We start from the raw sequence: 16,938 nt of genomic DNA, 5'->3' as shown, positions 1-16,938 counted from the left end.
CATCATATTTTGCATATTAGATTTGGTCATAAAATAATGCTGGTTTTGAGTCTGGATTGTTTAACTCTGGCCTACACAACACAATGTTCACCAGCCAAAATGGGTCCACAAGAAAGTCGCAGGAAAGTTCCCTGATTGAAGATCATTAATTAATTAATTCACAATGTTTAAAAATAAAATATTACAACAAATCATGAATTGAAAAACCCAAACTAAAATGAGAGTAAGAACTCAATGACTAAGAAAAATGGCACAACTGGAAAGATTCACACTGTACCAAGTCATACATGCAAGAAAGGTTTTAATAACACTTGGGGGGAAAACCTCACTAGGCATGTACAAAAATAAAATGTTCAATTCTGCATTAGATGAATTCTTCACAATTGTAACTTGAAACTTGGCAAGCATACACCAACAATGGTTTTAGGCAATCATGGAGTCTGCACATTTGAGTCCTTGGATTTGTTCTCTTCAGAAGATGGCCGGTTCTCTGAGTCTGATTGCCGGATTTCTTCAATCATTCTAACAACTTCATCCATGGTAGGTCTCAAGTCTGGTACCTTTGCCACACAGGACATGGCAATTTGCAACATCTGCACCATTTCTTCTTCAATGTTTTGGTACCTCATCAACTCAACATCAAAAACCTCGGCTGTCCATTCCTCCCTAACAACAGACTGGACCCATCTTGGGAGATCAACCAAATCGTCACGTCCCGGTGATTGGAGAGGAGCTTTTCCAGTCAGCATCTCAAGGAGGAGGACACCGAAGCTGTACACATCTGATTTATGAGTGTGCTTACGGGTTTCAATCACCTCGGGAGCACGATAACCTGCACTCCGTGAAGGAGTGGCAGGAACATTCATAAGAGGGGTTAGGCCAAAATCGGAAATGGATCCTTCAAGATCCTGGTTGAGGAGGACATTTGAGGACTTGATATTTCCATGAGTGAATTTCGGACCACCCATGGAATGGATGTGGGCAATTCCTCTTGCAGTTCCAAGGGAGATCTTTACTCTGGTGTCCCAGTCCAATGGAGTCCTTCCAGCTGCCCTGTTTCCTGTTATACAATTGAAATTGAGTGCAAAGTGACAAGTGAATTAGTTAGCTGATAGAGCAGGACTCCACATCATGGGGAGGTAGATTATAGATAGATAGATATAAGATTATCCAAAAGGAGTTAATTCACAGACGAATAGGGGTGTATCTCATCTGTCACCTAGAATATAAATTTTACAGTAATCTTTTTGTTAGAAATAAGAAGAATTTACTCACGAAGAAAATGAAAACTTTTTACACCATGGGAGTTCTTGTTCTAATCCAAGTAAAAAGCTGGTCCATATTAATATTACCATTGGACTCAATTAACAGAAATTCCAATAACATCATCTTCTATGATGTACCTCACACAACAAAAATCATCTCCAACCAGCAGGCTGGAAAGACTTCGCCAGGGAAAGTGTATGTTAGTATGTACCATTTGTCTTCAGCAATTTATCACCCAAAAAAAACAGAATTCATCAAAGCTCTTTTAGAAGAGTGGTCCTTGATACTTACTAGTCCTGGATGGATGAAGGTTTAATAACCACTATGCCACAAAAATTTCACTCAACTGTTAACAGAGCCATAAGGCACACGCAGGTAAATATGTAACTGCAAGAAGGGGTTCCCTTACAGATTGAATAATTATAACAATAAATATAACAATGCCAATTAAATGCAACATAATCGATTAGTAATTACTACATGCCACTAGAGAACCTTGTAATTATCACTTCAAGACCTTACAAAAACCTCATATTTAAATGTGTTTTTGACCAGCTACACCATGAATTCATTTATCTTACACCAAGTGTGGAAAAATTCACGATGATCATCTCTCACAATGTATTTTTTTAAAGTAAATTTATCACTCATAATACTTTTTTTTTTTATAAACCTATTAATCATAATACTTCTTTCTCCTTTTAGTGCTACTTTCATGTTTCCAATGGCAGTGGTAACAAAAGAGAAGTACTACAATGATCTCAAAACAATATAGAGGGTTACAATGATCCAAAACTGAATGAAATAAAGAGAGGAAATCACATACCATGCAATAGTGTAGATAAGCTGCCACCAGTGACATAGTCATAGACAAGGAGCTTCTCATCTTTTGAATAATAATAAGCTCGGAGCGGCAGAACATTTGGGTGGTGCGCAACCCTACCCACAATTTCCATCTGCTGTTCAAAGTCCCTTTTTCCAACCACCACTTCCTTCAACCTTTTCACCACCACTGTTGTTGCCTCCTCCAAAACTGCCTTATATGCTGTGCCATAACTACCCTTTCCCAACACTTCAGCTGAAGCCCTCAACAGATCCTCAAGATCAAAGTTATAAGAACAACCTTCAAAGAAAACAAGCTTGTTTTTCTCAGGTTCCTGCACCCCACTCCCAAATTCCTCTTTAGGCTTCTCACTCCTCCCTCCACTTGAAGCCTTTCCTTTCGATACGCCAGTGCCTTCACTATCTTTCTTCTTTAGACAGCAAAAAATAATAACTAGAGCTAACAATGACAGCAGCACAAACCCTCCGACTGCAATTGCAATTATAGCTCCCAGGGACAGTTTCTTTTTGGAGCTTTTATTTGAAGGACCCAATGGTGAGGGTGGATTGAAGGTAGGAGATGGAGAAGGTGGTGGGGTAAAGCAAGCTTTTAGAGGTGGTCCACATAAGAGAGAGTTTCCCACAAAGGTTGAATTAGAGTACTTTTGAAGTGGTAATGGAATGGAGCCATTAAGATGATTGTAGCTTAAATTCAAACGTTTGAGCCTAGGGAGATCAATTGCAGGTATGGGTCCAGAAAGGGTGTTGTTTTGGAGGCTCAATCCTGTAAGTTGAGTCAAATTTTTTATTGTTGGTGGAATGTTACCAGAAAAGGAATTGAATGATAGATCCAACACAATGAGCTGAGCGGAAAAGGAGGTAGGAATCTCACCAGAGAAATTATTACGTTGGAGGTATAGGTACTGGAGTGAAGGAAGGGAGGTAATATCAGAAGAAAGATTACCACTGAGAAGGTTAGATCGAAGGCTGAGAGTATTAAGGGCATCAAGCTTACTTAGGGTGTTTGGTGGGATGCTGCCCACAAGTCCAACCCCAGGGAGCCGGAGCTTAAGCACACGGGTGCGATCTGGTGTGCAAGAGACACCTACCCAAGTGCAGACTGGGGTAGCAAGGTTCCAGTTGAGCTTACGTCGATGGGGAACAGCAGCAAAGTTAAGAAGTGCTTGCTTATCTGAGTTCAGGTCAGAAATAGCCGGGGGTAGAAGAGTGATTATGATAAAGAGGGAGGTAAGTGCTGAAGTATGGCAGAACCTCATGGGGAGTTGTTTGACAAAGGGACTGTAGCAATGAAAATGTAACCTTTGGAGGCCTTGACAATTTCCTGGTTTAGTACAAAGACCACATAACAAGATTAACAAGCCAACCAGCAACAATAGCAAGAAAACCCGTTCTCACCCACATGCGAATTGTTTGCAAATACTATTACAAAGTTCATAATTAAATAAGTAAACCAACAAACATATCTCCTGCATTTGTGGCAGTGGCCGCAATGCAGTAACCAAAAAGGAAAGAGATAAATAGAAGTACGGACAAGAAACAATAAAGTGCAACTTCTGGTAAAGATTTAATTCTACTCTGTTTTTGTTTGACAAATGCAAGTTTTCATGAACAGTAGAAGAAAATAAAGAAGAAAATCTCTCTTCCATTTCATCGAACTCATGAAAGTATGGTTCACTGTAATACAGCAATATACATTCAGAAAGCAAAGAGAATCCAATACCTCGTGTATTTCTCCAATGATGCATGCTTAGATAACACAGAAATGCATATCTATATGCTAAGGGACTTGATCTAGCTCACATGTGTACCCAAATTGTCTATGTGAAAATGAAGATAATGACTTGTATTTTAAAGGGGGTTACTTAAACGACCTTTGGGAGCTCTGGAATCTTGAAACATCAACTCTCAACTTTCCCATTAGAAAAGTTAAGCCGTTTTTTTAATCTTTCTTTCTATACCCGCACCTAAATGAAATTTTACAGGCAATTGCAAAAAGTAATCTAAACCCAAAAGCAGAAGGGGAAAAAACTTTTCCTATTTACAAGTTCATTTTTTTTTGTCTCTCTTTGAAAAATAATATTCCAATTTGCCATTATATGCATACCAAACAGAAAAAGATCCTTATCAGTAGTAAAAAAGGCAATAAGGCACACAATGTATGTGCTTGTCCAATGTAGAGCACTAAAACCAAATTAAAATTCTAACCAAACTTAAAATTAAAAAAAAAAAAAAAAGACCCAAAGAATTAAGGGAAAAAAAATTGAGAGACTCAGTCAGAGGAATAAAGAAAATATTTCTCATTTAATTTTTACCTTAAAAAGGAAAGTACTAATTATTGTTAGCTGGAGTTGTTCAACAAACTCAGGTCCATTTAAAGTAAACTATTGTCTTAAACAAAAACCAACCTAATTAGCAACATAACACGAAATTGAGATAGAATTTTTTTGGAAGAACATTGACTAAAATCAACAACGTGGGCATTGAAGTTTTAGCAAAAGCTCTGGTTACAAATTGAAAAAAACTGCAATAAAATGTGAGGAATTCACAACCATTGTCGAAAACTGCAATGACCCAGATCTACAATAGGCTTTATCAATACGCAAATGCATGACCCATTAACAAAAATGGGCTCCAAAGTCTAAGCAACAACAAAAAAAGGGACATACCTGAAGAAAACATGAGAGAACAGGAGCTTTAGCTAGCTATTTTTCATACAGTAAAGTGTTGACAGCTAAGCTCCCGTGAGAGACACGGCAGTGGGTCAGAATCACAGCATAATTTGGGTGGCCAAATCCAACGGCATTTGCGGAGAGAGTCTTGAGTCTATGAACTATGAAGTAGCTGAGCTCTAGTTTCAGATCCAGTTAGCTGAAACTAGCTCATGGCTTCAGCAACAAACAGAGCCACTAACTCTCTCATAGAAAACTTCATAATTGGTTGAACATTTTCAAGCAGCAGTTGAAACAGAAGTAAAAGTGGTTGAACAACATACAAATTTTCTTTCTTTCTTTCTTTCTCTGTATATTTTTAAATTGAAATAGTAATAGTTTTTGTTTGGAGAGAATGAAAATAAAAAGGAAGGAAATGGGAAAAACTAAAGGAGAAGAAAGAGTAAAGAAGAATAAAAAGAAAAAGAAAAAGAGAGTGCGTGAGAGCACTGTCTTTTTGTCTGGCAGTGTTCGGTGTCGGAAAGAGAGAGAGAGAGAGAGAGTCTGACGAAACAGACTACTCCAAGTTTAGTTTAAGAGAGACTTTTTTTGAGTGAGCAACAAAAAAACACCCATATTTATGTTTTGAATCTGATTGATTAGTATAGAAGAAGAGTGTCTAAAATGCTGCCTCAATGCAAAGTACTACTACTCCTATATGAATCCTACAAAGTACTAACCACACACAAACAAAAGCCAAATTTGTTGCGTTTGGGTCCTTTTCATTTTGCCCTCCACGGCTCCACCTATCTAATTTTTAGTCTTTTTATTTCTCTCATTATTACTTCTTTTTTTTTACCACACCAACTTTGGACTAATGCTTTGTACAAATTTTTTTTGGGACCTTAGGACTTATTATATATCTTGGTGATTTTGTACACAACAAATTGTACTATAAATCCACCTTCCTTCTCCATTTTCTTTCTTTGTTTTTTTCAGTTCAAGACTACCCTACATATTCTGTGAAATTGTAAATTCATAGTCTTTGAGCCCCATCCCTCTCCCATTTGTGTTTGTTTCTCCAAAAAAAAAAAAAAATGATATATATATATATATACATATATCACATTGTTTAAGAGAGTAACTTGTCCACCCATTCTTTAAAAGTTATATATCATGAATTTTGAACGAAGTTTGTGGTTTATATTTATGTTAGAATTTCATTCTTTCTTTTTCGTGGGTTTATTTACAAAAGTAAAATTCATAGTCTTAAATATACAATTGTTTACATTTTTCCCAACAACTATGAAGTGTCCTTTAATAAATGTTAATAATCAATTGATAATCAATCGTGTGTAGGTTGAAGTAAAAATTAATACAAAATTGTGATCTTGATTGTCAACAAATTATTCAAAAGGTTGTGTATATAACATTAGCGGTTACATGATGTCAAAAAAAAAAAAAAAAAAACATTAGCGGTTTCATACATGACATTGCTACTGAAAATTCAACATTTCTAAAATCTTTTAAGTTCATGCACTTAATGAACATTACGCTCAACTATTATCCTAGTTTTGAGACCTCAATAAATTAAAAGAATTTTTTTTTTTAGAAACTTATTTAAACTTTGGGAAATGTTGGAAATATTAACGAATTCCTTAAGGGAATTTTTTATTGAACCATTTTAAGAAAATTTTTATGGGAGAAAAAAAACAATTAATATTTTGACAATTTTTTTAATTTCTTATAAAAATGGTATAAAATTTTTTCTAAAATAGTTTATTAACAATTACCCTAAAGGCCCTATTAACGGATGCTTTTAGGACATTTGTTAATAGACAATTTTATGAAAATTTTCACACAATTTTTATGAAAAATATAATAAAAAAAAAGTAAAAAAAAAAAAATTTGTGGGAATACAATCTATTTGTCCGCTTTGGGGATTTTCACCTCACCTCAGGCCAAGGGCTTGCCTTGTAACCGATATTGGATTTTGGCTTGACACCCGCACAGCTTTGTTCTCTTAGCGAGTGTGGGCATGCTCATTGTGCAAGAGTCCCACATCGCTTAGAGAAGCGCTCCCCCTATGCCTTATAAGCTTGTGCCGAAGGCAATAGGGTACCACTACAAAAATCAGTTGTTTTTTTTCCATAAAAAAATTATAAAATAACTTAAGCATCGGTTAATATTTTCCTTTAAAGAATTTAAATTATTAGATTTCACATTTACAGAAGCTCATTGAAATTAAATAAAAAATCAATTCATAAAATTAAGGAGTATTGCATTCAAAATTTCGTCAACATATATTTTCTGCTGTTGAATGAAGGGTGACAACTCCTTTCTAAAACTTGGGTCAGGTCCAGTGACTCGGGCCACCAGCGGGGTCAACTGCACTCCATTGCATCGGTATGGGACCTTTTTAGAGCAACGGGCCATCTAATATAATATCATTGACATGTTGAATATTTTATTATAACACTGGATGCTCTTTGAAAAGATGTTTGGTTGGCATTCAAATCCTACATAATTGGCTGACCTCGCACCTCAGTTTCTCTTTTTCTTCCATTTTTAGGGTTGGTTTGGAATCTGTTTATTTTACTGAAGTTGAATTTTTTTGTTGAAAATATTGTAAATAAAAGTAAAAGTTAGCTGAAATAGTATAGTAAAATCCATAAATAATACCAAAAAGTACAATGGACTCATAAATAGTAGTAAAAATAAGCTAAATAGTAGAATAAGCTGACTTTTTAATTTGGAGCCAAACACACACTTAAGGGTCGAACAAATTATTTTAGAACCACAACTTTCATCGTATTTTTTTTTTCCATAACTATTTTATATGTTAGACTATAACTATTTGTTTGTTGCTTTCATATAGATCTAGCATTTTTTTTCTATCACTCACGGTCACCAATATACGACATAGATGTAGCAAAGAGTGTAACTAAATGTGGTTCTAAAATTATTGGTAAGGAACACCATTGACTAGTGCTCAATTGAATGAACCATAAATGAGAATGCTAAAAACAGGAACACAGGACTAAGGCCGAACTATACAAATTCTTGGTGTTATCTCGTGTGTAACTGTGTATATTTTTAGTTTTTTTATTCTTAGAGCATCCACAGTAGTGGAGCCAAACACACATTTAAGGGTTGAACAAATTATTTTAGAACCACAACTTTCATCGTATTTTTTTTTCCCATAACTATTTTATATGTTAGACTATAACTATTTGTTTGTTGCTTTCATATAGACCTAGCATTTTTTTTCTATCACTCACAGTCAGCAATATACGACATAGATGTAGCAAAGAGTGTAACTAAATGTGTTCTAAAATTATTGGTAAGGAACATCATTGACTAGTGCTCAATTGAATGAACCATAAATGAGAATGCTAAAAACAAGAACATAGGACTAAGGCCGAACTATACAAATTCTTGGTGTTATCTCGTGTGTAACTGTGTATATTTTTAGTTTTTTTTATTCTTAGAGCATCCACAGTAGTGGAGCTATTTTTTTTAGCTATTTAGCACCACAAAAAGCTACTTTATATATTTTACCTACTCATTTTACAAAACATCCAGTAATAGTGGATCTATTTTAGCTTTCAGTACAATAAAATGATATAAATATCACAATAAAATAATATATCTACTACAATAAAATAATATATCCCACCACCGCCACCACGACTTCATACAGCCCACCACCACTACCATTACCCACAGGCAACTCCTCCACCACCATAAGCACCAAAATCAGCCCATAACTACTCAAGAAAATCAACCCACAACCATAAAAATAAAACCCACGGCACAACCACCATCACAGTAGCCTCAAACTCAACCAAAAAACCTAGCAACCAATTGAAAAAAAAAAAAAAAAAAAAAAAACCTAGATATGCAATCGAAAGAGACCCACATAGCAAACACACACTACGACCCTAGCAACCCACCCACAAACCCAACGGCAGAGTGGAGGTGAGGGAAGAAGAGCTTGGAGGGTCAGACAAAAGAGAAGAGAGGCGAGTCGGGTTGGCATGGGTTGGAGGTGTGGATCGGCGGCTTAGGGCTTGGGTCGGCTTGGGAGTTCGATGGAGTGGGTTAGCCCGTGGGTCGGTGACGTTGAGCTTTGGTGGGCCGATGATGTTGAGCTTCGAGTCGGGTCGACGACAGTGAGACAGAGAGGTGAGAGTTTGAGAAAGTGAGTTTGAGAGCTGATCTAAGGAGAGAGGGAGAGAATGAGAGCAACGGGCCGAAAGAGAAAAGAAAAAGAATTAAAAAAAATAGAAAGAAGTATTATTTTTAATATGTGTAAGAATTAAAAAAATATTTTAAAGTTTTAGCTTCACTTTCTGTACGAAGCCAAAAGTAGCTTTGCATGGAAGCTTAAAGCTAAAATAATTTTAGCTTTACATACATTAATGTAGACCATTTTTTATGTTTTGGTGAAACTAAAATAGCTATATAGCTTCACTACTGTGAATGCTTTTAGAGAGAAGATCAATAGTGTAATACCATAATCAAAAGTACTTTGTTGATGAGTGAGATATACATCTTCAGAAAATTGTGACTTTCAATATGCCAACAAAGGTAGTCGATCGATTGGATCAAGCTCCAACACCACTTTGACTTTATCAATTTACATTGTGTTTGAGCACCTTCAGGTGCGTTTGGTGCCTATTGGCGCACTTAGAGGTAGTTTGGGGTGATTTACAATTAATTCTTTTGGTTGAGCTCTAATGTGGGATTGACGCTTGTGATTGATAGAAGTCTCACCAAGGTGGAGATGTACTAGTATTTGGCAGCTCAATTCATGCCGAGTTGAGCAGAGGAATTTGATGAACTTTGGTGGTCTTCAAATTTCACCAAGGTTGCGAATTGTTATAGAGTTTGACTCAATTTGCTTTTCTTTTAGATTAAGGGGATGAAGGTGGAATTCTTACAAAAATAAGGAAGATTTCTTGGTGGAATTGAGTCAAGACGGAAATTTGTTAGAAATCATCTCAAATTTCTAATTTGACTTCATTTGGTGTGGAAGGAAAGTCTATTCCTTGTTAATTTAAAGAAGTAAATTGGTATTCTTTCTCTACTAAAAAATAGGTTTTGAAATTTGAAGTCTTAAGAGTAGCTAATACTACAAAGGGTTTGGTGGCTTGGTTCAAGAATTTTCTCACACAGGGTGAGACTTTGAATTACTTTGAGAGAGTTTAAAAGAGATTTTGTTATTTGTGAATATCATTTAAGTGTATGAAGACTTGTGTAATCTCTATGTGATATGATAAAAATTAATCATCTGCTGCCCAAGCATGTAGAGGTTGAACCATGTAAATCATTGGTGTTTACTCTTGTACGTGGTTGTGTATATTTTTAGTTTCCTCATTCCTATTATTTATTTGTGAGATATTTCTCAAGCCAATGACATTTTTCAAAATCAATCTTGTGTGAAAGTGCTTCCGAGGTACTTTTACATAACAAATTAGTATCAGGGCATCCTTTGTCACAAAAGTATCAATAGCTTCAATATCAATATTCTTGGCAGATGAGGGCCCTGGGTGGATGCTTATGATAACTTTTCTCTTCTGGAAAATTATACCAAACCTTCATTGAATTTTCATAAACCGAACTTTATCCTCAAAACTTTTTTTAAAGATGATACTCTCCCTTGTGTTATGTGTAAACTTAACAGATAAGTCCTTGTCCTCTAATATCATTAATAATAATATTGTATTGTATGATTTGTATCTTCAGCTTTAACTATGTGATTTCCAATATGGGTCTTGTTTATATCTTGCTGCCATAAATTTTTTGTTGCGTTCTTATCATCACTGCCACTTACCATTTATGTTTTGATCTCTGCCCCCAACTTACCAGTTATGTTGAGTTGAGCCACAACAAAATGTAGGATAAAAGTTGGGAAAGAAAAAAAAAGAAAAAAGAAAAGAGGGAAAAAAGCAGTACTTAATGCTTTAATGGTTCTTTAATTTCCCACCCCCAAACAAAAACACATGACTTTCGGAGTTGGTAAGCATACAATCTTTAATTAGGACAAACCTTAATCTAACTACTCCCACCTTTTTTTCATTACCCAACTACCTCCACGTACAAGATCTTGATGCTTATCTTTTGCCTCAAACCAATTGGAAATTTTTCCATAAAATGAAAGTTTAAAGAAAGAAATTACTTTCTCGAAGTCAAATTAACATAAAAAATATAAGAGTACTCAAGAGGTTTGTTGCTTAATGATATTGTCTGATCATCTTTATGTAGAGAATTACGATTCAAATCTTCTCATCTATTGTTGTAACTTGTAAGTTGTAACTACATAATGTATATTTTATATATACACACGATAGCAATCTTTGAATCAGGCAGCATATAAACAAAGTAGTTTCTACACGTTGCTTTGAATATTTTAAGCAACCACACCATAATTTAGGACTTTGAAAAGGACAAACCCCCCTCCCCCCCTTTCCAACGATCGAGTGCTATAAAAATTGTTTTCTGTATTGTTCGAAGTTTAAACCTTCCAATGAAGCTAACTCAAAAACTACTAGATCAAAGTAAGAGATCCGTGAATGGTAAGTTCTAACCATCATGATGTCTCAACTTTCATAAAAAGTTCATGATTACTAATTGTGAGGTCTAAGTTGGCAATAGCAGAAGCCACCCACAACTAGATCTCCATGGAAATTAATTATGTTTTTCTACTTCATAAAAAAGGCACAATCAAAACAAAATCATACCACACTCTTGCATGGCTTTGATTTCACTTAATTAGGCCTTGGGTTTGCCTTGATTTTAAACCATAGGCTAGGACTTGAATTTTTTTTTTTTTTAATGGGAGCTAGGACTTGATTTTGGTTATTTACTAATGATTTGTGACTTGTTAGTTGTAGTAGTTAAAACATCTAACCTAAACATTCAAGCAATTAGGTGGAAGGATTTTGACAAATACATATATTACTGTAACCCTTCTTATATCTAGGCTTAACAAAATAGAAAAACTAAAACAACTTGATTCTATGTCTCAAACAAAACCAAAAACAAAAAGACAAGAGCTCGACACGTGAAGTCAGAATTGAACCCATATATTATAACAATAATGATGTTTATTTTTAATGCAAACACTTAAAAACATATAATACACAATCTTAATAAGATTGCAAGCAAATATAATCTGCGGGCCACATATAGTTTAAAAGCCACGCTAAAGTACATATACAGTTTTCTAAGTTTGTTCTTCCCATTGTATAATCTTTGATCAAGTGAGCTTAAAGGGAAAAAATTAATAATTGCATGGTCAAAAAAATAAAAGAAAGAAAATTGAAAGGTACAACATTTGATGATAATATTGGTTTAGACAAGGGCATGTGAATTAAATATTTGTTCATTTAATCAATCATTAGGCCAGGTACTTTTTTTTTTTTTTTTTTTTTTTGGGTCCTAGGGAGAATCATTCTTCCAGCTTATAGCATAGATGGAATTTACGTTGGACCCAGGAGCTTGAAAAACTTTATGAAACAATTGATATACTGACTATGGAAAAACTAGTACTGATACAAATATATATATATATATATATATATATATATACATGTGGGAACGCAGACTCAAGTATATATTAGGCCTTGGGCCTTTTCCAAGGAGGCACAATTATCTGAAAATAGATCAATAATAAGGAGGGAGTAAGACTTTGAACTTTACAAGCAAGCTATGACTGTAAAGGCTAGGAAAGGTAGGCCGATGAGAAGTATCTCCTCAACTAAGTGAAGAAGGGGTCAGGGGGAGAGTTTTATTATCCAGAGTGACGTTCCAAGAAGTTCTGTTAATAAGGATATGTACTGTGAACGTACAAGACAAGATGGAAGCTAAGAAATATCTAAAGAAAAGCTGCTACCACCGCATTGAATGCTCTATAGCTAACTCTCTAACCTCATTTATGTGGAGAAGACCCCTGAACAGTGCTGTCTTGGCCACCCCAACTCACAGAGGACTTGTGAGGGTGTCCGATGGAACAATCACTCAAGTAGTGGCTTAGACGACTGATAAGTGAGGTTCAGGATCATTCAAAGGGAGGAATATAATGTATAAGATCCCTAATGAGGAAGAGGTCGGGAAATTTAGAAAAAAACACTGTAGCAATCAAGAACTACACTTGTAATCACATGTGAGAATCAAGATATAAGAGCTTATCTCCTCAGACTAAGCCAAGGAAGATTTTCTTTAGTTTGAACTTGTCTATTTTCATTTTCTTGTCATCAAACTTATTTTACTTGTTGTCTGATTCATTAAAGCCCAATTTTTTTAACACATTCTCTACAAATTCATTGTATTGGGCCTCTTGGGCCAAAGTCCATCCACTATTTGGCCTAAGGACCCAAATCTGGTCCTTGCAATATATATATATATATATATATTAATGAATAAAAAATGGGTAGGGAGGGCAACAGGAATTCACATCTTTCATCTAGGCATGATAGGCAATAGAATTTTTTGTCCCTACTTGTAGGTGCTTATGTCCCTTAGGATAACAAAATTATCCTTAAGGTTTGTGGTATTTTCTTTTGGGGGTTGGGGAAACACAGTATTCATGGATGAACTAACAAACCATTGCAAAGGTTTATCACTTTCGGACAGAGAAGGGCCAACCTTCAATCTAGAGGAGGAGATGGCCATGCCAGAATTTATCATTGCAACAAAATTCTTCATAAGACGAGCGTTGAATATGGAAGCTATTGCCTTGACATTTCAGCCTCTGTGGAGATCAAAAAATGGATTCAAAGTCAAAAATATGGGCAATCACATAGTCCTCTTTATTTTTGACAACAAGCTTGAAGTTGAAATTATTCTCGAGAATGAACCTTGGAACTTTGACAAACACCTCATGGCGTTGCAACGATACGACAAGGACACGCTAATTGAAGAGTTACAGTTCAATCAAACTTCCTTTTGGATACAAGTACATGACATTCCAGTTAGATTCATGAATCAAAAGGTGGCAGCGGGGATTTGTAGCCAGGTTGGTACGATCATTAAGAAATCTGAAACAGAGGGAGAGGGTGGCAGTTTCATGAGGGTTCGGGTTAGGGTGGACATTACTATTCCATTGAGCCGAGGAAGAATGGTGTCAGTGGGGCAAGGGAAGGAAATCTGGGTATCGTTCAAATATGAACGCCTACCAAATATCTGTTATTAGTGTGACTACCTCAACCATGACGATAGGGACTCTGAAGCTTGGTTGGAGAGTGAAGGGTCACTTAAAGTTGAAGACTAGCAGTTCGGACTCTGGTTACGAGCTGCTCCTGCTAGTCGAACAAGGAAAAACCTAGTCATTATCCCAGGCTTGTTCAAGAAGACGAAAGGAGTTTCTTCCACTCCAAAGAGTCCGACCACCCCAAGGAAAGCTCAGGCACACACCACGACAGTTCAGCCACCACAGAATCGTCTAACGTGGAAAAAATCCAACCTGAGCCTTCAATGACTCATTCACTGGGATCGGTTACAAAGGGACAAATTTATTGCTCTCATGATTATGAGCAGCAACATATTCATGCAGAGCCATTGGGGAATGGAGTAAAGGAATTGAAGAATAATCTAGCAGTTAATGAGGCACGGAATGAATTTCCTTCCTTATTCAATCCAAATTTATTGCACACTCACAAGGAAACCAAACCGTGTCACACTCCTACTGAATCGGTGCACTAGGATCCTTTCCTATCTAAGCTTGCCAAGATTGATGAGGGTTTATCAAAATTAAATGCCAGGTCAGCTCCTAATTCTGAGGTTATAAGGAAAGAGCATTTAAGCCACGTAATTAATGAGGAAGTCAAGGCAGCTAGGGTTTGCCATGCTTAGGGGTCCGAAAATCATCAACACTTCAATCAAAATCAACGAAGAAGCAGGAAAAAAAAGTCACATAGCAACAAAGGACTTGGAAATGTGTGACTAATCAGGTTGTACTGCAAAGCAAAAACAGCACTACAAGCAAGGAATTATCGGTGCTACAAGCAAAAAGAACTCATGAGCAACTCTCCCATCCCAATGGTTTGCTAAGCAAAAAATGCATGGTTTCCTTTGAGATTAACCCTTCTACAATGGTGGAGGCTGATGATCAACCACGCCTATCACAATGAGTCTCTTAGTTTGGAACTATCGTGGGCTTGGGAACCTATGTACAGTGAGGGAGTTTGGAGATTACATCCAGGCAAAAGATCCTACTGTCGTGTTTTTAGCTGAGATATAGACAGATGATGCAAGGCTAGATCAAGTGTTTCGTAATTTTGATTTCAGAAATAAGTGGTCAGTTGCAAGTGGAAATAGAGGCGGTTGTTTGGTTCTATTGTGGAAGTAAGAGATTAGAATCACAGTGGAAGATTCGTCAAAATATTGTATTGATGTACTGGTTGAAAAAAATACTCCACAGGAATGGCAATTCACAGGCTTCTGTGGTGAACCGGTTACAGCTAGATGACATGAGGCATGGTCAAAACTTCGAACCCTCAATGATAAACCACACATCCCTTGGCTATGTGTGGGGGAGTTCAACGAAATCACCAAACAGGAGGAAAAGGTGGGCGGAGCTATTCGTGCACATAGTCAAATGCAAGCATTTAGGGATGTCATTGACGAATGCGGATTTATGGATTTTGGGTACATTGGACCGAACTTCACATGGAGCAAACATTATACAGATGGACACTCAATATGGGAGAGACTTGATCGTGAACTAGCTACCAATCAGTGGTTCATGAAATATCCTGGCACTATAGTACACCATTTACCTTGCATTTCCTCAGATCACTGCCTTTTATTAATCAATCTGACAGGTATTGAAATTCCATCATACAAGAAGCCCTTTCGATTCGAGGAAATGTGGCTATCAGATAGTAGATGTGGAGAGGTTGATGAAGCAGCTTGGAGGTCATGTGTAGTAAGGGATTCAGATAGAGAAATTCTTGGAAAAATTGACAAGTGTGGCAAAGATCTATCATGGTGGAATTATAATGTATTTGGTAATGTTCGTAGGGAATTAAAAAAGAAGAGAGAATTGCTTATTGAAGAAGAAGTCGTGGCTGTGAGAACATGCAACAACGTACAGATTAAAGAATTGAAAGAGGAGATCAATGTATTGATGGACCAAGAAACTAGGATGTGGAATCAACGCTCTCGTATTCTTTGGCTGAAGAATGGAGATGGAAACACAAAATTTTTCCATACCCAGACCTCACACCAATTTAGGAAGAATGTAATCTTGGGAATTAATGATTCACATGCGGTTTGGAAGGTAGAGCCGAATTATATAGGAGGGGTTCTCATCAATTTCTACCAGGAACTTTTCACAACCTCAAATCCATCCCTACATCAAGATGTCTTGGATCAAATCCCATAAATCATCTCGGATGATATGAATCAAGATTTGATGTGCAAGTTTGAGGAAGGGGAAGTAGTATAAGCTTTGAAGCAGATGGCTCCTGGTCCTGACGGAATGCCCCCCTTGTTTTTCCAACATTTCTGGCCCATGATTGAAGGGGATGTTACACACTTGGTGTTATCGTGGTTAAATTCAAGTACTCTCCCACACCCAGTAAATCATACCTTTATCACCCTTATTCCAAAGAAGAAAAATCCAAGTTGTGTGTCAGATTATCGCCCCATAAGTTTATGCAATGTTCTTTACAAAATTTTCTCTAAAGTCCTTGCTAATAGGCTAAAAAAACTCCTCAATTATGTCATTACTGAACACCAGTCGGCTTTTGCTAAAGGGCGCCTTATTACTAATAATATCCTTATTGCCTTTGAAACTTTGCATTGCATGGAACACTATAATTCTAGCTCAAATGGGTTTATGGCTTTGAAGCTTGACATGAGTAAAGCTTACGATAAGGTTGAATGGGTGTTTTTGGAAAATGTGATGAGAAAAATGGGGTTTTGTGCACAATGGATAGGCCTTATCATGGTGTGTGTAAAAACAGTCACCATGACATAAGTAAAGCTTACGATAAGGTTGAATGGATGTTTTTGGAAAATGTGATGAGAAAAATGGGGTTTTGTGCACAATGGATAAGCCTTATCATGGTGTGTGTAAAAACAGTCACCTACTCTATATTAGTGAATGGTGAACTGAAGGGCTTGATTCATCCCTCAAGGGGTCTTAGACAAGGAGATTCCCTCTCACCCT

At 36.4% G+C, this 16,938-nt stretch overlaps 2 protein-coding genes across 3 annotated transcripts; one reads left to right on the top strand and one right to left on the bottom strand.

The window, feature by feature from the left end:
• Positions 1-116: 116 nt before the first annotated feature.
• LOC115984385 (probable inactive receptor kinase At5g58300) lies at positions 117-5,430 on the bottom strand. 2 transcript variants are annotated; one of them, XM_031107428.1, is made up of 3 exons: positions 4,776-5,430; positions 2,093-3,430; positions 117-1,060 (listed from the first exon to the last, which is right to left on the bottom strand). In XM_031107428.1, the coding sequence occupies exons 1-3, from the start codon at positions 4,786-4,788 to the stop codon at positions 432-434; spliced, it is 1,980 nt and encodes a 659-aa protein (XP_030963288.1). In that variant the 5' UTR covers positions 4,789-5,430; the 3' UTR covers positions 117-431. The 2 variants fall into 2 exon arrangements, with proteins under 2 accessions (XP_030963288.1, XP_030963281.1); XM_031107421.1 differs by lacking the exon at positions 4,776-5,430 and adding an exon at positions 3,830-4,290.
• Positions 5,431-13,350: 7,920 nt separating this feature from the next.
• LOC115951288 (uncharacterized protein At4g02000-like) lies at positions 13,351-13,956 on the top strand. The gene has a single exon (XM_031068481.1). The coding sequence runs from the start codon at positions 13,351-13,353 to the stop codon at positions 13,954-13,956; it is 606 nt and encodes a 201-aa protein (XP_030924341.1).
• Positions 13,957-16,938: the final 2,982 nt, after the last annotated feature.

This window comes from Quercus lobata, chromosome 1 (genome assembly GCF_001633185.2).
Source record: "Quercus lobata isolate SW786 chromosome 1, ValleyOak3.0 Primary Assembly, whole genome shotgun sequence".
Classification (NCBI taxonomy): Eukaryota; Viridiplantae; Streptophyta; class Magnoliopsida; order Fagales; family Fagaceae; genus Quercus; species Quercus lobata.
This window is presented reverse-complemented; position numbering and strand designations above follow the sequence as displayed.